Source organism: Gymnoscopelus microlampas (genome assembly GCF_963454915.1).
Source record: "Gymnoscopelus microlampas genome assembly, chromosome: 17".
Lineage (NCBI taxonomy): Eukaryota > Metazoa > Chordata > Actinopteri > Myctophiformes > Myctophidae > Gymnoscopelus > Gymnoscopelus microlampas.
In genome coordinates this window covers 3,623,004-3,646,725 of record NC_139954.1, presented here as the reverse complement: position 1 = coordinate 3,646,725, position 23,722 = coordinate 3,623,004, and the positions used below count along the sequence as shown (strand labels likewise).

The 23,722-nt window shown below is 41.5% G+C and overlaps 1 protein-coding gene across 2 annotated transcripts in view; it reads right to left on the bottom strand.

Moving 5' to 3' along the window:
- LOC311064521 (uncharacterized protein) overlaps positions 1-23,722 on the bottom strand; it is a 50,367-nt gene that overhangs the window by 4,067 nt on the left and 22,578 nt on the right. For both annotated transcript variants that reach the window (XM_084084380.1, XM_084084381.1), the window contains exons 12-13: positions 13,942-13,996; positions 8,138-8,215 (exon numbers count right to left, since the gene is read on the bottom strand). In XM_084084380.1, coding sequence (XP_083940506.1) covers positions 8,138-8,215; positions 13,942-13,996 — 133 coding nt within the window. The remainder of the gene's footprint in view (positions 1-8,137; positions 8,216-13,941; positions 13,997-23,722) is intronic.

Below are 23,722 nucleotides of genomic sequence, written 5' to 3'. Positions count from 1 at the left end.
AAAAATGCTTAGATTTTGTTGAAAAGTTAAAAATAGATAAAAAACCTCCGGTAGATAATGATGGTAGAGAACAAACTTTAGCAATGTTAGCAGCCTAATAGTAATAATAATCATACAAGTAATGAATGGATGTTGAAATACTGCTGTAAATTTGCTCGTCTTACATCCATTTGTATTGTAAGTAGGATTTAAATGTTGTTAAAATGTATTCCATGGATGCAGACATTTTAATTTGGGTGAAGGGTATATCATTCTTCACTATTTAATCACTAACTGTGTGTGTGTGTGTGTGTGTGTGTGTGTGTGTGTGTGTGTGTGTGTGTGTGTGTGTGTGTGTGTGTGTGTGTGTGTGTGTGTGTGTGTGTGTGCGTGCGTGCGTGCGTGCGTGCGTGCGTGCGTGCGTGCGTGCGTGCGTGCGTGTGAATGTAAAAGAGGGTGCAAACCTATGTGTGTACTGACTAGATCAGGGCTACTCAAATTGGGATGACTCAGGGGCCACTCAACAAAATACCAAAAGTCCAAGGGGCCGCCAGCAAAAAATGTCGGTCCTATTCTGGATCCTTTTTTTGGATTTTGAAAAACACACTACACATGACAGAACAGCCACATTTCCACCTATAAGGCCAAACCTCATTGAACAAAAAGATCATGGAATGATTAATGATGAAATGATGACGTTACAAAATGAGACTTTATTCACAAAATGTGAAGAGAACATGAACAGATTACTGTTGCAATAAATCAGAGGACTAATATCAGAGGTAGGTAAGAGGCTAATATAATAGCCTACTCAGCTGAAATTAAGCCATATCACTCTCTCTTGGACTGGTGCAAACAATAACATACCTAAAATAACATCTTGGAAACAAACATAACTTGTTCCTATATTTTTGGGGTTTCAGGCTCTCTGGATATAAAATGATAAGATTCCAAATCTAGAAACAGGCTGCATTAAAAAAATATGAACACACCAATGTGAACAGATTGTAATTCAGAAAAAGGCAATATACTCAAATGTAATATACTGGAAATGAAATCAGGTCTTCCTTCTTCTTTTGGAACAAATAAAATAAAATAAAATACAAGTCTTGTTTAAAACAGTATTAAAATAGTCTCTTTTTTTGGAGAGAAAACGAAAGCTGTATGGCTTGACAGGCTGTTATTGATCCAGACCTGTAAATACAGTAAAAGACAAACACAACAAAGAATCATGAATATCTTCCAGTGACATTCAGTCATATAACTGCTTGAAAATAATTAAAAAGTTTCACAAATCACAAAATAGTTTCACAAATCAGCTATAGGCCTACTTACTTAATGTGACACTTGAGTCTGCATTTTCTCCACTAATCGTCTCGGGTCTGGCTGGTATGCAGAGGTTGCTGTGCGCAGACAGTCGTGCAGGTGCTCGTCAGTGAGAGCGTTGCGCTGCTTTGACTTGATAATTCCCATCGTTGAAAAGGCACTTTCACACACATAGGTTGATCCGAAACAGGTCAGGATCTTCTTTGCACAAAGAGTAATGGTGCTGTAGGAATCGCCAGGTACATTGTGCATCCAGAAATCCACCATGGATTCATCATTATGTTTCTGCTTCAAAGCGTTATTGTTTTTCAATTCAATTAGTTCCTCTTCAAATCTTTCCCTTGTAACGCCAAACCTGTCACAGTGCTTTGAAACATCCCTCACATCAGCGCTGTATGGGTTCTCCACCATAAGAATCACTGGCATGATCAACTTTAGGTCAGTAAAATGATTTGCAAACTCAGTGGCAATCTCATCGAGGTATGCAACACATACTGCTGGTTGAAAGGAGACACTGCGCAGCTGACTGACTTGTGCACGTAAGCTTGGGAAGTGAGTAAAATCAGAGCCGCCAAGCTGGGCTTGATAAAGAGAGCTTCTCTCTGAAGGCTGAAACGTCATTCAACAACACAGGCAGCACTTTGTTATTTCCTTGAAGCTTCAAATTGAGGGAATTTAAGTGCTTGGTTATGTCTGCAAGAAAAGCCACATCTTGTGCGAATTTCTCATCACTGACATAATACAGATCAGCCTGCTTCTTCTGTGTAATGAACTCTCGAATCGCCGGCAGCAAGTCCATAAACTTCTCCAGTACGATGCCTCTGCTCAGCCATCGGACTTCAGCGTGCAATGATAGGTCTTGATATTGTGTCTCGTATTCTTCAACCAATGTGCGGAATTGTCGGTGCTTAAGAGCATGACTTACTTATATAATTAACATCTTTCACTACTTTACCCATCGTTGTTTTCAGTTCACCACCCCTCAGCTTGCAGCAGAGCTGTTCCTGGTGAATGATACAGTGGTAGGAAAAGAAGCCAGGAACTGCAGGTTCTTTTCTCAGTAATGCAACGAGCCCTTTCTCCCTTCCAACCATAGATAGTGCTCCATCCGTGGTAACTGACACCAGTTTTCCCAAATCAATCTCTCTCCCTGGTCCTCGGAAAAAGCCCATGAGTGTCGAACAAACGTCCTCTCCTCTTGTCTGACCTCTTAATGGCAGAAGTGCGAGAAGTTCCTCCTTGAAACTATTGCCATTAAAAAAACGCACCCAGATCATAAGCTGTGCTGTGTCTGACACGTCAGTAGACAGAACAGAACACCGTCGTACAAGGAAGTACAAATGAGACATCAACACAACAGCCCTCTTATGTTTAGAAATGATTTCCCCACACTGAAAGTAGAAACATTATATTTGTATTGGTATAACCACCAAAAAAAGTAAGCAACCCATATATTTGAACGGAAATGTATATCTTTTAAAATGTATATATATATATATATATATTTTTTTTTTTTTTAAAGAAGAAAAAAAGTAGCCATGGGTATTTTCATAGACCTGGTTGCTTATTTCTCTCGCTAAATCTGGCAACACTGTTTTGTACTTCCTCGTACGGTGGTGTTGCCTACCAAACGCGAGCCGATCTACAAGTCATCCAGGCGTCGTGGATGAGACGCTTGTGGACTTGTAAATCGTCGGTGTTTGCCACGGAACACCGTCGTACAAGGAAGTACAAATGAGACATCAACACAACAGCCCTCTTATGTTTAGAAATGATTTCTCCACACTGAAAGTAGAACCATAATATTTTTAATGGTATAAACACCAAAAAAAGGAAGAAACCCATATATTTGAACGGAAATGTATATTTTTTAACACATTGGGTGCCAGCATTTTTTCATAACAACTTACGTTGGGTGCCGGCATTCTCCCCATTGCCCCATTTGCTGTTTAAAGCTCTAGACTCCACGACAAGCAAATCCACGTAAAAAAAAGCATCCATTCATGTAGCGCAAGGACCCTGGCTACAGCCTGCAACAATAACATTTCACTCGCGAGTTACAATGGCGGGGGATCGCGCATCGCGCATGACCGGTTTTCTCCACCGGAAACAGATTCGGAGATATAGGCGCTTTAAAGAAGGAAATAGACAGGAAGCGGATGGGAGCCATGTTTTTGTTTCCGGTGATCCATTTGGCCAATCCTTCTCAGGATCACAATGGGTACTCCCAGAGCTGCTCCAGCCCCGCCCGTGTGGATATAAACGAAAAAAACAAAACTCACGTATGGGTGGGTGTATTTGCAAAACCGTACCGGTACGGTTTTGGCACCCCATGTGTTAAAATGTATATTTTTATAAAATTGGGGGGGGGGATTTGACCATGGGGCCGCCAAGACGCTGCGTTGGGGCCGCATACGGCCGCATACGGCCCGCGTGTTGAGTAGCGCTGGACTAGATGTTGGACCAATAATCCCCCCCTCCCCTGTGAGATGACACAGCACACTAAAAGAGCCATGCACCCCAATCACATATGAAAAATTACATAAAGAGAGACATGCGGTGCGGAGTGGCATAATAATAGTGGTGTAGACGAAGGGAAGGACTGTCTGGGAGCGCAAAGATCGTTCGGTGCGGAGTGGCATGATAATAGTGGTGTAGGCGAAGGGGAGGACTGTCTGGGAGCGCAAAGTTCGTTCGGTGCGGAGTGGCATGATAATAGTGGTGTAGGCGAAGGGGAGGACTGTCTGGGAGCGCAAAGTTTGTTCGGTGCGGAGTGGCATGATAATAGTGGTGTAGGCGAAGGGGAGGACTGTCTGGGAGCGCAAAGTTCGTTCTGAACCTCGCCGTACAGCGGGCCGCGTGTCGAGAGCGGGCAGCCTACCGGCCCACAGCACATCTTCTTCTTCTTTAAAGCTACAATTCGATTGTTAACATGAAATTTGATTGCTTTCCAAGTTCTCTTTTGAAGGGCTGGCTCAGATTCAAGACACTTGTTACAGGCTCTTTTGTCAGGGATCCTAGAAGTCTGTATATAGCGCTTAAGGTGCCTCTCCACAGCTGCCTTTTCTTCCGGTCTCCAATATCTCCTAATTGGCCGAGCTAAAAAAAACAAAACAAAAAAAAACAGATTAGTCTAATGTTATCGTCTTAGAAACTAGGGTTGGTTAACACTAACGGCTAATGGTAAACCGTAAAAAAAAAAAAAAAAAACATTTTATTTTGAAGGGCCAAGTCTACACCTGCAGCCACACGTGACTTCCACTACACTAACACTAGTAGTAAACACAAAATGAAGCGCGCAAAGAGAAGTGGTGTTTGGGATAGTTTCACCCAAAATAATGATGAGGTTACTTGTAAATTGTGCAGCGCCACGATGAAGTATACCTCTAGTACATCCGCGATGCAATATCACATGCGTCACAAACATGCATCATCGTCGGGAACCGGAGTTCAACCAACTTTGCCCTCCATGATAGCGGGGAGACGGTGTGATGCACGGAGGACAGAGGATATAACCCAGAAAATCTGTGTGATGGTCGAAAAAGATATTCTGCCCCTCAGTGTGGTCGATGGCGAGGGTTTCCAGGAGTTGCTGCGCTATATCGAGCCCAATTACCACATCCCATCAAAACAGACTGTCACCCGTCGAATTGAAGTCCATTTCAAAGAAAAAAAAGAAGAGCTAAAAACACAACTGGCTAGTGCTGGGTGTGTGGCTCTTACGACCGACTGTTGGACGGCACTCACCACAGAGAGCTATTTGACAATTACGTGCCACTATATTGACAAGGAGTGGAACGTGAATTCAGCCATCTTGTTGACACAGAGTATGGCAGGCGACAGACACACAGCAGACAACCTGGCAGCTAAACTGAATGATTCGATGGAGGCTTGGGGACTTACTGGGAAAGTGTGTGCATGTGTGCATGACAACGCAGCCAACGTTGTGGCTGCTAATCGCCTCGAACGGGTTGACTGGGACTCCGTGTTTTGCACACACACTACAATTGGCGATCAACGATGGATTTAACCTGTTCTTGCATCGCGTTATCGCTGCAGCAGGTCGGCTAGTCAGGCACTTTAACCACAGCACGGTGGCATGCAAGGCACTGGAGGCCAAACAAGACTCAATGGGGTTGACTACTACTAATACTACTACTAACCAGAATGAACACCACAAGCTCATCCAGTCATGCAAAACTAGATGGAACTCGGTTTGCGACATGTTCACAAGACTCCTTGAGCAACGGTGGCCAGTCACTGCAGTTCTGTCCGACCGCACAGTAACAAAGCTGCAAGATGCCAGAACCCTTGAGATCCTGGATGTATACTGGCAAATCATGGAAGATATCGCAGCCATGTTGGAGAAGTTAAAAATTGCGACCACCGTTATGTCAACAGAACGGGAGGTGTCGATTCTAGCATTTACCCCATCACCTTAAGCCTCATTAACACACACCTTAAGAGCGCAGAGGATGACAGCCGCAAAGTGGCAGAGTTCAAGGCCAAGGTTAGAAAATCATTGAGTGATCGCATGTCGGTTGACAGTGACACGGATGAGTTGTTCGCAGCGGGTCTTACAGTCAACAGACTGCGCACCAGATTAACCCCAGAGCACGTGGATATGTTGATTTTTTTTTTTACAAAAACCAGTAGACATTAAACGGAACACTGTGATGATGAGGTAGGCCAGGTCTTTATTTTATGTTGTTAATCTGCTACTGCTGCTATTGCTCATCCCCAGAGCTGGATGATTCAAAGTGTGTTTCTGTTTTTGCCTAAGTATTTTGTTTTTCATTACTAGAAAGTTGGGCAAGTGGGCAACAATAGGCTAAGGCTATTTAATATTTATTTTTAGCGGTGCCAACCGCTCTACATTTGACTTTGACTCCGTGTCTGTGTGTCTGTCTGTGTGTCTGTGTGTCTGTGTGTCCGTCCGTATGAGCCCGGGATGAGCACGGAAAAGAAGCAACACTTACAAACACACGCACACACACACACACAGACACGGAGATTGCCTATGCCATCTCTCCTCTCATTGGCCACATGTGCCACTGGTTATCAACGAGGGGTCCAGGGACCCCCAGCGTATGTTATGTCCGTCCGGCCGTATGAGCACAGGATGAGCACGGGATTTTAAACAGCTATAACTCCAGTTTGCAGCATGCCACCAAGTCCAAATTTGGTATGTGGACTTAGACCACCAATAGGGACGAGCATGAATTGCTGTAGCCCCGCCCCCTCTGTCTTCCTATTGGCTGGCCTTTAAACAGCCATAACTCAAGTTCGCAGCATGCTACGGAGTACAAATTTTGTACATGGACTAAAACCACCAATAGGGACAAACTGTAATTACTTAAGCCCCGGCCCCTCTGTCTGCCCATTGGCTGGGCTTTAAACAGCCATTATTCCAGTTTGCAGCATGCTACCAAGTACAAATTTGGTAAGTGGACTCAGACCACCAATAGGGACGAACTGAAATGAGTTAAGCCCCGCCCCAAAGGCACCGCTTCCTTCACACAGGGTGTGATTTTTAATAAGCTATAGGCCGTTTTTTCTTATTCCTCTCACAGCTGAATAATTCCAAGTTTCCAACATGTTTTCGCCATGGTTTTTGTTTCAATTGCTATGACGTTGTGTTTATTTAATTATTTTACTTTGCCATTAACATACATGCTTATTTATAGTCTATATTCCGTCCCGTTTATTTCACAGCACTGCTCTAGAGATGTGATAAGAAAATCCTACAGTTTCACTGGTGGTAAAAAAAAAAAAAAAAATTCCAATTTCCCAACGGTTAAAAATTAATCGTTAACACAACGGTAAACGATTAATTAACCGGTAAGGCCTAACGGTAACCGGTTGATAAAATTTCTCCATTTGGCCAACCCTATTAGGAACTGCTTCTTTTGGAGGAGTTCACTAAAATCTACATTTATTTCTACTCCTGGATATAGATACGGCATGTTTTGATTGGCCAGTTTAGTCACGTTTCATTTCTATACTGAACAAGTGCTGAATGTTTTGGAGCGCATCACTGCCCCTCTACTTATAAAGGCAGGGCCCTGAGTTCTTTGTTATTTTTTTAAAAAATATGATTATGTTTATGATTTATTTCTTGTGTTTCAGGTGTACGGCGGTAAGTATTTGCAATATATTAAATAAATTCACAGCCCCCTTCTACTGTGGATATTAGATAATCAACACTCTTTTCTTTTTCCAGGTAATTAGAACGTATGCATCTTAATTCCCAGGTTAACAGGTGATTCAGGTTACCAGGTGAGTATAAGTTTTTTTTTTTTTTTTTTTTTAAATACCCAGAAACTAATTTCCAGTCAGGTAAGTATAATTTAGAGCAACAAAGTAACGTTGAACTTTGGAGTCGCCGACAGGGATAACAAGTCCCCGTCTGTTCATCACCAGCAACAATAATAAAGCTATAAAATAAGAGTGTGAGTTGAATATCATGGATAATAATAGTCTTGTACAGGCATGTTGAGAATCAGGTGTAGGCTACACCAACCACAGCCAGCAGCTGTCCGATGCAGGGTGGTGAGAAGGGAAAATAATGTCCACCAAATATGGTGTGAATCAGAGTTGTTGTTTCTGCAGAACTGTGCATTTCGTTTTTCAATCAGTTGCTATAGCGCCACCTATGAATCTATCGGGGTCAAAGATACTCTTACCATGCTACACATCTCAACCAAATTTGATGCAAACCGCAGTTAACCTTGGGGGAAATGACATGACAGATCGACTGACTGACAAAGCCTCTTGTATGCCAGCCCCGGGGTCAGGCAAAAAAACACAATGTACTGTCCAATATCCTTACCACTTTTAGGTTTCGTATGTCCATCTCCTACAGAATGGGTCTCTCCATTATTTGGCGCCGACGCACTCCGTTTAGCAACTGTTGAATGACAAGAAGAACGTTATTCGGTAAAGTACCACAGGTAGGCTAAAGTGCCACAGGTAGGCTAAGTAAGCTACAGGCATTAATTATCCTACTATGTTACACATCTCCACCTAATTTGGTGCAAATTAGAGTTACTCTGGTGGGAGATGACAGGCCACAGACCGACCGACAAAGCCTCTTACTTACAGACCCCGTCCATTGCATATGAAGCTGATGTTTTCCAAGCGACTCTGCGATATTTCTAACAGCCCCGTCGTCGAGCAGGCTCGCTCACTCTATCAATCTGTTTAACTAATACAGGACTGGACTGTCTGTAGGGTAATATTGCGGTTCTATGCGGGACGACTAGCCACGGTGCGTGGCTGTAATGTGCTCTCATTGGCTGTAGCGTGCACTAGATCGGGGCCGATAGCCCCAATTATCCAACAAGTTTGAAATCTAAAAGTTATCAGGAACCCCTCGCCGACCGTACTTTATCGGGGTGTTTCTTCTCGGAGTACCTTACACACTGCGCGATCAACACCTAGCTGAGGAATGCTCTTAACTGAGATTGGTGGTTTTGTCGGCCAACACCAAAAAATATCCCCGATAGAGGATATGCGTGTGACATCATCATCAAACCCGGAAGTTATGCAGGAATGCCTACTGAGTGTCAAAAAAATACTTTCTGGCCTTGACAGCCCATGCATCCAAACAGAAAAGTCATATCTGATTGCATTAAACAACATTAAACAATGTTAAACTCATTTTGCATGTTTCTTTGCCACTCGATGTGCCATTCACTTTAAGCATGCGCATATCCTCTATAGTGAAATCGGGTCAAATATCGTACAGTGTGTAGAGGTCTTTACAATGACTGAACCAGATCAGGAATCACGGTTGGCAGAGGGAGAGTAGTGCCCAGGAATACAGGGCTTTAACAGCCACTTCAATAAAAAACTATGAAAACGAAATACAATCAAGTTTCAAACTTTTATTAGAACAAAATAAAAGACTCAAGATTGAAGATTCAAAAAATTAAAACATGCTATAGCATCTGAAACAAACATGAACACAACAAATGTGATCCACAGCAGGAGCTCTTGAGTCATTTCGTCATGATATAGTCTGTTAAACATTGTTCAACGTCATTGGGGTTTACTCTGGTTATAGTCTGTGTAAACATAGTTTAATGTCATTGGGGTTTACTCTGGTTGGAGGGCTTCCTGTGGGGGGGGGGGGGTGTACTGTCTATTTGTGGCAGCTTCTTGCGGGGAGATGTACTGTCCGTTGGTGGCAGTTTGGACAGCAGGCCATGGGGAACACAAAGACCCGTTGATGTGCTCGTCCACCTGGCGCCGGAAATGCCTCAAATCTGAGGGGCTCAACTCCCGCATTTTGTCCGCCAGCGTGCTGCAGTAGTTTGTGATCGGATCGCTCTGGGAGAACGCCTGAGCGCTACTATTGATTAAGTCCATGAACTGAGCAGAGCTGTCGTCGTTCTCCAGACGGTTTCGGTTCCTCCTCCATGACCCTCGGGAGGAGCCCGGCTGGGCACGGGTGCTGGGCATGGGCTCTGCTCTACGGGTGCTGCTGCAGTCTTTAATTTTATTTGTCATTAGGTTTCTCCTCATTTCCGGTTCTCTTCTCGCGGTCTGATTGGCTTGGACTGAACAAGGCTAAACGGCCAACGAGTTCAGCTGCCTATAGCGCTGGAGAGTCAGGTGAGCGACCCACACCTCACTAACAGACGGCGGTGTACACACTGCACATTCTACAACCAAAATAAATAATGCGCGGCACATCAGACGACGCGAGGCGCTTTTGCGTACCAACAGCTGGGACAGGAATTTACAAGCTTTTATTTTTTAGCAAAAATAAAAAATAAAAGCCAGGAGATCGAGGCTAGGAATTTACTTCCTGAAGCCACACTCAATCACGCTAAAGCACGTGTCGGGCCCCATGTACAGCCATTAGGCCGGGGGAGGGGACGCATGCTGCACGTGATTGTTGCCTTGCATCCTGACACACAGACACGCTGCGACTCGCTGCTGGCTGTTAGAGGCACTCGTCACCGATGATGAACCCACCATAATGGTGCAAAATGTGCCGTGAGCGTCCCAATCTGGCGGATACGTTGACAAAACTGTCACGGTGGGCATCGTGCTGAATGGTTGACGTCAGCGGCTGAGTGAAAAAGCAGTACAACTGTGAAATCAATCATTAGTTGAGGAGATAGACAGTGAAAATTCCACTTTAGGCTAGTGGAAAAGATGTTGGCTTTCCACACGGGAGTCCCGGGTTTGAATCCTGGGCGTTCCAAGTGCTCACAACGTGTCTGCAAACAAGGCAACTTTCAACTGTTTCAAACAACAATTCACGGAAACGTTTTGTGGGGCACAAAACCTAAAGGATTTGTTGGTGGTAATTTAAACACCAGAAGCGTTGCTTCAAAAACTCAGTTACTCATGGATTCGAAGCTGGGTTTCTTGTATGAAATGTGGCCAACAGTTTCATCGCCCTTACTGCATAGCTGTTACAGTGCTATATTTTCTGTATTATTATTATTATTATTTTATTTTTTTAAAGACTGGGCAGCGGTGCTGAACTGCTTACTGCATACAATGCAAAGAAGTCAAATTCAGCATAGCCTTTCAATAGATATAGAATGTATTGCTGTAACAAGGATTTTATCCCCACACATTTGCACAGTGTTGTTGGTATAAGCCCTCCCTGGTAAAATAGCATGTTTTAAATGTATAGGATTGAATTCTGAATCAGTTTAACTTATTTTTGACCATTTGCTTTTTATTTTTTTCATATTCTTTGTTCTGTAAGCTGCTCATGTGTGGGATGAGCTGGACGGGGGTCACACACCCAGGGGCTGGATTAGCCATATGGGGCCGGGGCCCAGGGGCCCTCGACTTTCAGGGGCCCTTGGGGGGAACTGGGCTGTGAGGCCATCGACAATTTAAATGAAATGTATAAGTTAATATGCTTTTGCCTCAAGTATATTACGAATTCATAGTGTAAAAAATGTTTTTGTGAAGCACAAAAAACATGTAATCACTTAACACATGTCTGAACCGTGTTTTCACAGAGTGGCGCTCTGGTGCCGAACACGGTCTGAACCGTGTTTGGTGTCTTTTTGTTTTTTTCCACACGTGAGGGGCTAGAGCAGCTCTGGGAGTACCCATTGTGATCCTGAGAAGGATAGGCCAGATAGATCACCGGAAACAAAAACATGGCTTCCATCCGCTTCCTGTCTATTTCCTTCTTTAAAACGCCTATATCTCCGAATCTGTTTCCGGTGGGGAAAACCGGTCATGCGCGATCCGTCCCCGTTGTAACTCGCGAGTGAAATGTTATCGTTCCAGGATATAGCCAGGGTCATCACGCTACATGAATGGATGTTTTTTTTTTTACGTGGATTTGCTCGTCGTGGAGTCTAGAGCTTTAAACAGCAATGCACAAATTTGTTCTCAATTTAAGTCATAGTTGTTGAGAAAATTGCATATTTCTTGTATTTTATATAGTTATAGTGAAATGAAACCTGGCTGAAAATTAAAATAAAATATCATTATGCGGGCGCCCGCTGGCCTAGCGGTCCAGGCACATACCACATATGCTGGTAATCCAGCTTGCCAGCGTGTCGCGGGTTCGACTCCCGTTCCCGTCGACCTTTGCTCTGTGTCACCCCCCCCCCATCTCTCTCCCGATTTCCTGTCAGCCCATTATCCTATCAATAAAGGCAGAAAAAGCCCCCAAAAATATATGTAAACTAGAAAATGTGCTCCTCGGAGCACAGATCTCCGCCAGTACTGTTCCTGATTAATCCTGTCTTACCTATTTATATTATATATTGTCATGTGTCACTTGACCAATGTTAGCTTGACCAATGTTACCTCACTTCCAAAAACATAAATGTTTTTTGGAAGTGACACACCTATTTATAGGATTTTATTTCGTCATGCATCTCGCTAGCCAATCAAAAGCATTGGTGACTACATATTGTCACGTGTCACGTGAAGCTTGACCAATGTTAGCTTGGCTAGGTGGGGGGGGACACAGCGTGACGGGAACGAAAACATACTCTCCACCTCTGGCGGAGACAAAAAAAAAGATATAATTGATTGAATTGATATAATGATATAAATACATATAGGTTAACTTGTATATACAATTAAACACAGAATGTCTAAAACTAAACATTAGAAGCATTTTATGTTGATATACTTGCCAGCTACCTACAGTGGTTAGCCAGTGAGTCTGACCCATTTCATTTTAAAAACCTTTGCATCACACACGTCACCCATCCGGCGCGTGGTTTAGTTCCCAAAAAAAACACGGGGTGGAGCAGTTGAGTATGTTTTCTCATGCAAATAAAGCTCCTTTGAATTGAAGTCACACAAGGAAATCACCTGACGTTCTCCTATACGCTCATACAAGGACATGACGTATGTGTAGGCAGAAGAATCCTAATGTTCATTGTATAATTGTGTTTCCTTCCTTTGCTTGACGTTCGGTGTAAAGCACATTGAATTGCTGTGCTGTTCAAATGTGCTACAAATAAAATGTTCTTGCTTAAATGGACGATGTTTGTATATATTATTTAAATCATTCCGATCAGAGATTTCAACATAACCATTGGATAACCTTGATTCTGATGTTGAACACGAATGCCTTTTATAAACACATTTTATAAACAAAATGCTTTGTACTTGGTTTATATTTAAGATAAACACATTATAATTATGTACTGTATTGTAAGTTATAATTCTGTACTGTATTGTAAGTACAAGATAACCACGCAGTAATTTCAGTCATTTGCAACAGATTTATTTGTAAATAAAATGTGGAACTGTACTGTACATGGCACACATTGAGAAAAAAAAGACTACTGCCAGCATAAATAAAAACTGTAGGCTATAGTTATACCCCTGTATAGGCATGTAACAATTTATCGTAAATCGATTTAAATCGATTCAAACTGGACAACATCACACTCCTTTCAACAGTTTTTCTAGGCCTATTTGAGTGCATAATGGATTGTGTATGTTCATTAATTATGCGTTTGATTGCCTTGCTTGATGAAGGTCTATGGTTGTTGCATACAACTCAGAAGGGCATGGTTCTGCTCTGGCACGGGTTGCTTTTTGTTGTGACACATTACACATGTGCAGCAGAGACAGTGGTAATAACCTACTATGCAAATTTTAAAATAAGATTTCGCTATTTTACAGTTATGGCTGCACCCTGCACACACCCCCGGTTTACACAGCTGTTGTGGGCGAGGAGGTTCATGTGAGAATAGTCTAGCAATCTAAACTAATCTGTGTAAACAATGGGCTTCATCTCTATTCAAAGAGCAAAGATCAAGGCTAATGCGAACATACACTCCACAGACACAAGGCAAAAGCCACCGTTTCACAAATGTATGAAAAACCCCATATTATTATTGTTGTTTTCTAAATATTTTTTTGTCCTTTAGGCCCAGATGAGGAATCAAGTGTTCAACTGTTGTTTTGTTTTACTCTTACAGGACCAGTGCAGTATCCGCAGTCAATGGTTATTTGATTATGTTTTTAATATGACATAATTCAAATATGACATTGATCAAGGAGGCCACCTCTCCTAAACCATACATGCTGCATGGCACACTCCGAAACGTGATTCTGCTAATTACTACAGCTGCTGAAACAACAGTTTCAGCAGCTAGTCTAAAATACTGTTACTCTTACCTGAGCATCCCTGGAGGTTTCCTCTGTGTGGAAAGCCTGGTGACGCGAGGTTAGACTGGAGGAGAAAGAAGCAACAGTTAGCACAACGGTTAGCACTTACAGAACCAAAATGTGTTTTTGTTGCACAAAAGTAGTGAAAATAGCATATCTACAAGCCGACAACGCGTCGACGTGCTGTCAGCTTGTAGATTGTCTATTTTCACTATTTTAGCAGCTCTACAAGCCCACAACGCGTCGACATGTTGTCAGCATGTAGATCGTCTATTTTCACTATTCATGATATTTTTAAATGGGCCTAGAAAAAAAAAAAGAAACGGTTTTGGACATACAAGGTTTCCACCAAACAGCGACCATGTATGTATATTTGTTGTCAAAAATGTATGTGGGAATACCCTCTTGTATTTGAAATGTATAGATTAGAAGTAGATTTACTTGTCATGCAGTTGAATACCTGTTTTTGAGTGGTGCCAACCACTCCTATATCTGACTTTGTCCGTGTGTCCGTATGTATGTATGTCCAATACATTGATGACAACATCAATACGGGGCTCATCAAAGGCACCACTCTCTTCACACAGGGTGTGATTTTTTACTTAATGGAAGACGTTATACTTTTACCTCAAGGATCCAGATTACTTCAATGTTTAACATACCATGCATTCCTCTATTTCCCTGCTCCACTACTACATTACTGTTCAATGAGTTATCTGCTGTAAATTATCCTCTGGAAAATATTATATAGTCTATGAATAAAGTACAGTCTCTCAAGGGTTGTGCTTAACAGGCATCTGTCAAAGTTTGCCAATGTAGGCCTACATAGTGTAATAATACAATAGTACAAATAGGTTAGGTGATGGTGAGAAAAGCGATTTCTTGGTCCATTTAGATGGTTAAAACAATAAGGACGTTTCTTTTTTATTCATTGCGTTTTATTTTTTCATGGCGTAAGTGGGGATCGAACCCACGACCTTTGGATCCTCACCAAGCATACAAAAAACTGACAAAGTCACAATTTTCATCTATTGTGTATACTCGTACTTGTTTGAATCAATACTTGATGCACAAAAAGACAGGCATATTGCATTTTTCATCTTTTCCACGTTTGTTTTCTTTTTATTTCCCCCTTTCTCATCTCTTTCTCCTTACCCCCTTCCATTTTTTCCCCTCTTCCCCCCCTTGGTAGGCAAATGTTCCCCAGCCCTGGCGCAACAGTTTGCTCAACAGTTTGCTCAACAGTTTGCACAATGGTTTGCACAACAGGTTGGCAAGTGGAAGCAATGACATAGGCTAGAGCAGTGTTTCCCAAAAAAATAGTCTGGACCCATGTTGGGCCGCAGACTGATTTTAATGGGTCGCAAGTAAAATGTTTTAGGTTTACTTTTCTCTTTTTTTCAAAAGATTTTTAAAATACTTTAAAAAACAAAACAACCCTAAAACAAAATAGTGAAATAGTGAAAATAGCCGATCTGCAAGCTCCAAACGTGGCTATTTCCACAATTAAATAGGGCTTAAAGGACCACTGGTCCTCACTAATGCTCATTATAATATGGTACCATTTGGTTGTACTTTGTCTGAGACAGAGAAGGGCTGTGGACAGTTCAGAAACCCACCTACCGGTGACATCATCGATGGGGAATTCAAGCTAACTGGAGCCTTTCTCTTCCTGAAAAGTTAGCATGCTACAATAGAAGCCATGAAGGTCTGATCCTAGAATTGCCACTGTTATGTATTAACTAAAATAGACGCACATTCATTTCTGATACATTTCTGATGCCTGCGACAATTTTGGAGTATCATTTATCCACTCCGGGCACTGCACTCCCTCGGGTCCTCAGCAATGCACACGCAATGTTAGAAGTTGATATGGACTAAGGACTCATTCAGACATTCCACGAAGTATAGTATAGATAAGTAGATACCATGAGTTGGTTGGCAACTTTGGCACACTAGTTGGCATGAGTACAGACTATACAGAGAATGAGGGCCCTATTTTGCGCGGCACCTTATGCCTTATCCCTTCTCTTCTTAGGCATTTTTTAATACTTGGAAACACATTTTAAAATAGAGAAAAATAGACGATCTACAACCTCACAACGCGTAGATGTAGATCGGCTAATTTCACAATTTACATTTCTTTCCCCCAAAGTATTAAAAATTCCTCAGAAGATTAGAGATAAGGCGCCGCCCAATATAGAATCATCAGAATCAGGGGAGAATCCGATAAAGATGTGCTGACAGTGAAGGGAGGGGCCTATTAGGAAAAGGCACTGCCCCATGGTGCTACTTTATATCTTGCCATTTGTGTCAAACAAGAAGTTCTTGAATACAGAGGCTACATTTTGATTCCAGGTAAGAACATTGTTTCTATCATATCAACAGGGAATGTTGTGGTAAAAGTGCAGACTTGGTATCAGTATCTTATAGAGTGCCAACGTCCAGGTGCATGTTCACGCGTGAATGTAAAATAAGAATGCATATACTTATTATGTATTTTGCGGGCATCATTCTGTGAACACCTGTACATGTACATTATTATGCAAAACACTTTCGGTTCAAGTGAGAAAAGCGTGAGGTCTGAGAAGGGCAGCTCAGGATGTGTACTGTGGTGTACTTTATTTTATCTGGCCAAAAGCCTCAATTGCAACACCAACAAAAAAAAGTATCCTAACATGCATTAGATCAGATCAGATATTTCATGAATTCTAAATGAATTAACTAGGAACTCATTTGTGTAAGTCAAATCTATAAAGTGAGTGAATCAGAACGATTCGTAACCCATTAAGACCTGGTGCGATTCTTAAAAAAAAACTTAAAAACAGTTTTTTGAAAGAAAAATCTATTTTGTTTTTTTCAAGATTTTTTTGAAAATAGCAGATCTACAAGCTCATAGCGCGGCACTGAGTGCTGCGCTATGAGCTTATATATCTGGTATTTTTGAATAGCCAAAGAAATCTAAAGTGACACAGATGCATTCCAGGTAGTGGAGTTAGATTACATTTTCTTTTTTTTTTAAAAGATTTGTTTTTGGTATTTTTTTATTGTTTTTATTGGAGAGGGACAGGGAAAGTAGTCTGACAGGAAGAATGGGGAGAGAGATGGGGGGAAGACATGCAGGAAAGGCCGACGGGAACGGGACGCGAACCCGCGGCACACTGCTATTAAGGATTTGCAACCAGGGTGCCTAGACCGCGACGCCACGGTCTAGGCCAGATTACATTTTCTGACCTGTCACAGTGCAAAGGTTTTATTTAATATGGCACGGCAAAGTGTTGTTCAACGTTCTCGAGAACCGTTGTCCTTGAGCAACAACTTTGCCGTGCCATGTTATTATTATTCCATGTTCTCTAGAACCTTGGAATCGTTTTCAATGTGTTCAATGTAAAAACTAATATATACATTCTTCATGTTTAAAATGCAAGAAGAAATACAAATCAGATTATGACTCTGGGCAATCATTCTCCGGGTGAGAAGAAGTCAAAATGTCATGATTATTGAATAACATCTTCTTTGCACTCTCTCTTACCAGGCTTTTCCCCGTCCAGTCAATATGTCTATAATAGATATATATCGAGTAGCTATTGTAGTAGCTACAGTGATTGGAGCAGCCAGTATGATACCAGTTGAGGAAATGACTGCAACTCATCGCCAGGCAACCATTGTGATTATTAATCGTTGTACTTGCCATAGACTCATCAACCCCAGGTCATTTATTTTTTATAATAGATCATTTATAAACAACTTGTTTTTATAACATTTTTAAATGAGTTGCTCTAACGTTTTTTTGTCTTCCTACTATGAAGGATGTACATTTTGAGGGGCCAGAACACCATAGGTTTCCCAAGTGTTATTGCTCCTAACTATCAGGCGACTGTGGAGTTCACTAAGGTACCCTATACCCCAATGGGTGCTGTTGCTGTCTTCACCTACGAACTCTATGATCCCAGCAAACCTGATGCCAGCAAGAAAGTTGCTTTCATGTTCTCTCTTCCCTACACTCGCTTTTACTCACAGTGGGTTGCGGCGGGATTGTTTGAAATACACACACCATGTGACTACGAGCTTTATCGTAAGATGTATTACGACAGACAGGTGGGATTTGTCAGACGCACAGTGGATGATGTCATCAGTTATACAGACGGTGAATTTACAGTCAAGCAAGTCAATATCCACGCAGAAGACTATGCAAATCCTACCTTTGAACTGAACGTTTTTGACTCACAGCTAGTCAGCCACTTAGCCACACTTGGATAAATTTGTCATGAAGAGTTTCTGTCAGATTCCATTCAGGATTGTTACCTTAAACCATACATGGGCAACAGGCGGCCCGAGGGCCACATGCGGCCCTCACCTTCACTTAATGCGGCCTGCAGGTTAATATCGGAATATTGATATATTATTGATTTCAGCTGTTACAATTCCAAACATGCAAACATGACCCGCTTTAATTACTTCAGTCTATATTAGTTGCTTAAAGGTAGGGTAAGTGATTTGCTTTGGTTAAAATAAGTGTTAAATAGCTCTATATTCTGATAGTACTCATTGCTATAGAGTGTTTGTTCAGTAAAAGGAGTCTCCTTGTCTCTCCACCTCTTTATTAAACAGAAAATGCATTTTCGTTTCAGTTTCATTTCCAATTTTATCCAATCAGGACAGAGAACTCAATCAGGATACAGATTAAACAAGTGAAATTGGAAGTGATGACACTAAGAAATTAGCAGACAAAATTGGAACTGGAACACTATACAAATTAAGCTTAAAAATAGGTGCTTTCTCCTGATTGGCTGAGATTTTGACACCTACCGAAAAATGTATTTTCTGTTTATTAAAGAGCTGGAGAGACAGAGACTGAAAAAACACTCTATAGCAATGATTACTATCAGAATATAGTATTTTAACCTTTTAACAAAATACTTTTTGTTTTAACCAAAAAATATCACTTACCCTACCTTTAATGACTAGTATTACAATTCTATTGTCTTTTTTATGTCCAATGTATTTGTATTTAAGTTCATAAAGTTAACATAAGTATAACTAAATGAATTTGAAATAAAATTAAAATGTAACTTTTCAGGATTCCAATAAAAAGTTTTTGAGCTTGTAGATCGGCTATTTTATTATTAAAGTAACACATTATACAATGCACAGTTCCTACAATATTGTCCTGAAGTTAACTTCCTATTGTTCAATAACTTAAAAAAAGTAAAATAATGGGAACAAGATAAATCTTTCTATACGTTTATTAGTTAACAGTATACTGTACTTTCGTCCCATATACTGCAATCAAAGTGTAAACCTAGAAGCAACAAGTGATTGTGAAAATGTCAGACGTGGCTTCTATTTTAACCACTTGGAACCCTGGCATATCTATTCTGGGGGGAACATCATGGAAAGCAGCAGCTATTTTCAGCAGGGAGATTTGGTGGAGATTTGGTTCTCAAAGTGGGGTCCGGGGACCCCCAGGGGTCCTTGCGGGGGTTCCAGGGGGTCCCCAGCAAATTGTGTTAATATAGCATCACAATAATTTTAACCTTTTATACTGTACTTTGGCCATTCAAAAATAGCAGATATACAAGCTCATAGCTCGGCACGGAGTGCCGCGCTATGAGCTTGTAGATCTGCTATTTTTGAAAAATCATGACAATTTGTGCAAAATATTTTAATATATATATATGTATTTCTAAGCGAACATTTGTAACTCAAATCTTTGCTTCTGGTGGTCCCTGGAACAAAATATTTGAGCTGGGGGTCAAATACATATCAGTTTGGGGGTCCTTGGCCCAAAAACGTTTGAGAGTACAGAGGTACAGAGCCAACCCCTTAGTTTACTAAGTATAGAGGGTCTAAGTGGTTAATGAGAACTAGACGAAATACAATTTTAACTTTAAAGATAAGGTATTATCAATGTGATGATAGTGATTTCCAGTATGGTATATGTTTTAATTCAGCTGTATGTTTAGTTCTGTATTTCTTTGTATTACACTGCTACTGCTCTATGCTCCTGTTCAATTCTTTGAAAACAATAAAACATCTAATCAGTTATTTGGAAATGCAATTGTGTGAATTTGAATGTGTATTTAATAATTATTACTATTATACTACACTATTTCAGTTAATAGGACATTAGAAGTGTCATGCATCCAACTGTTCAGAGTATCACTGGAATACATATGGAGTGTCATTTTTTTTACATAGAGACATGAACACCAAGCATGAATCAAGAAGGGTTCATGCGTTCCTCAACAGTTAATTTAATATTTAGAATGAATATATGCACATAATATTGTGTGTGTGTGTGTGTGTGTGTGTGAGAGAGTGAGAGTGAGAGTGAGAGTGAGAGTGAGAGTGAGAGTGAGAGTGAGAGTGAGAGTGAGAGTGAGAGTGAGAGAGAGAGAGAGAGAGAGAGAGAGAGAGAGAGAGAGAGAGAGAGAGAGAGAGAGAGTGAGAGTGAGAGTGAGAGTGAGAGTGAGAGAGAGAGAGAGAGAGAGAGAGAGAGAGAGAGAGAGAGAGAGAGAGAGTGAGAGTGAGAGTGAGAGTGAGAGTGAGAGTGAGAGAGAGAGAGAGAGAGAGAGAGAGAGAGAGAGAACCGTTCACCTTCTGGTTACCAGAAAGTGTACAAATGGAACCACACTTTCAGAGCTACAGGCCGATAAGGGTCCATTCCGGAAACCCCCGTGAACCCCCGCAAGGACCCTTGGGGGTCCCCGGACACCACTTTGATAAACACGGCACTAGGCCTATGGCCGCCCATTTATGTGCATATAGGTAACACATTGAGGTGTTACAAAAATGTGCCTGGAGGTATGTCTGCCTTTGTGTTTAGACGTATGTAACCTTTATTTAACCGACAGCATTTGTTTAGATGTACTGTGTGTCTGAGCATGAATGCATGTTGTTGCAGGTTGTGTGTGCACTCACACAAGGCCTGTAGAGATAGAGAGAATCTTGCATAATACTAGGTCAATCAATGTCACTATGTCCTGTGCACACTGACAGCAGGACACGGATCAGGGTGCTGATATTGTGCATGTTGGCTCACTGGAAACACTCCAGTGGTCTCAAAAAGTCCTTGAGGAGGTTCCAAATGGCCTCTTATGGGTGTGTAACTCTGAGAAGTAAGGAAGGGGCCCAATTTCTTTCCAATATGCAGAGATGCTCGTAGGCCTGCGTCCTGCGTCGCTGACGCACCATATTGCGAAAGGACGCATTCATGACAACTCTAGTGCGTCCATGGGACGCAGCTCCGATTAGCTCCGATAATATATAATATTTGTCAGCTGTGATCTACATGGACTCTCTCGGTTAGGCACCGTTGGTGGAGAAGTATAACTCTCCGGTTAGACACCGTTGTACTGGAGAAGTATAACTCGGTTAAACGGCGTTGTGTGGCAGAAGCAGCAGCACAGCCCCTCGCTGTTAGTCTACGCTACACACAGAGAGAGAGAGAGAGAGAGAGAGAGACGGCATGAGGACCTGCTCTTAAACGTGTTAAAACGTCTTGGATAGACCACTGTCTGGAATAATAACTGATCATCATACATACAGGTCTACTACTAATCTTTGTTGCTGTTGTCATCTTAAATTGACCAGCCAAAGTAAAATCCCCGATTTTAGAGTGTTCTCCCACTTGCTTGGAGATCAGAGTGAGTGGTGGATTAACGCATGTTGCCAATCAGCTGTGTAACATTAGCAGGTTAACGATGGCTCGTTGATCCTATGCATTTGACCCTGATTTGACCACAAAGGCAAACAAAAGCACTAATTAATGGCAGCTGTAAGTAACCGGTTGTCTATCGTCTGTGTCTTGTGTATGTTTAATAGGCAACTGGATGTTTTCTGTAGCTTAGAGATATCATAACAATTAATTCCCTGAAGAGGGTAGACCCTCTCCCTCATGCTAATCTTAAAGTGACTTATAAGGTTCCACTTCTCCTCAAAAAGACAACTTTATTTTCCTTTCTCAATGACAAGCCTAATAGTATTATTGCATGTTGACTATGTGCAATAACTGCAAGCCAATGTTCATAGGCATTGTCAGTATTTGTCTTCATTATTTCTTGAATTCCTATTGCTTTATTTGCCAATACTTCCACTGTAAGCCAGTGTTTTTAGTCTACACAATAAATAGTAAAAATAAATTCTACATTCATAAATAATACAAAATAAAATAATAATAATGATTAAAAGGTTCTATGATTAAATGTATTCTATTGGTCAAAGGTATGTTAAATCCACCTGTTGCCCACTACTAGTATTTCTTACCATAAGGTGTGCTAATACTACAGAATCATATACATTTGAAAAAATATATTTATGATTTTTTAATATATGTATATATATCGGTATCGGTCTTGAAAAGCAGGAACGGGTCGCACTGATCTAGATCTGCTATTTTCACAATATGTATCTGTGGAACTGAATCAAACTAAATTAAGTGCCTCAACTCCTAATTCCTCAGGGTGGGGGGTCCCCAGTTAAAATATGATTATTTTGGGGGGTCGCTGCCTGAAAAGGTTGAGATCCACTGCATCAGGATATAATGTACACAGTCACACACGCATAGAAGATATGGAGATTGGAGATCAAAGAAAACGATAGGGGGGGGGACGTGTAATTGGGGACCCATAAAATGTCCCTGGGACCCATCTAAAAGACCACCCTTGCATCCCAGGACCCATTACATTGAAAACCTAGCAACATCACTGAATATGGCTGCTGTGCATAGAGCCTATTGGCTTCTCAAAGCCCTATTGGTTCTCAAAGCCCCTTGGCCTGGCCTGTCGTCAGGGCCTGTGTTGTGTGTTTGCGTATTCCCCTGTCACATTGCTGACACCACTGATTTCACTGATTAACACACCCCATAAATATGTGTGTGTGTTCCCCCTGCCTGTATGTCTTCCCACAGGTCTTGCAGGCTGGGCATTGGGGTTCCAATCAGGTGCGATTGGGATCACCTGGCCGGTGGTCCCAAGTCCTCCCTTTAAAAAAGGAGCCCAGCTGGACACTCTGGCCCCAATTCAAATAATGGGCGTACGCCGAGATCACCGCAATTGTCGGCATTTATCAATCTATCGTGACTTTGACTTGAGCGTACGGCGCGCTCAGATCTCACGTCTGTTCTGAGGGCGTGTAGGATTTGTCTACACCACTTTGTTCCATAGTAGACAGCATTGTCTGACCGTCTGACAGGCATCTGAACATATTATGTATTCACTCCAAATTGCAATCTTCTTTGCACTCTCTCCTACAAGGCTTTTCCCTGCCAGTCACCATGTCTATATTAGATATATATCAAGTAGCTATTGTAGTAGCTACAGTGATTGGTGCAAACAATGTGATACCAGTTGATGAAATGACTCCAACTCATCGCCAGGCAACCATTGTGTAATAGACACCAATAGGTGTAATAGACAGACTCATCAACCCCAGGTAGCTGTTTTTTTAATAATCTTATTTATGATTATGTATAAATATATTTATATTGTTATCATATTTATAATGATTTTAATGAGGTTTATTTTTTCCTTTTCTTTATGTTCTTCCTGCTATTAAGGGAGTACGTTGTCAAAGGCCGGTCAAAGGCTTTACCAAGTGTTATTGCTCCTTGTTCTCACGTTAATAAAAGATATAAATAAAAAATGAAAATCTTGTTTGAAATGACCAAAACCTGCAACTGGTAGGCGGGTTTCTGAACCGTCCACAGCCCTCCTCTGAGACACATTGTGAGTAGACAAAAATGGTACCATATTATCATGAGCATTAGTGATGACCAATTATATGAAGC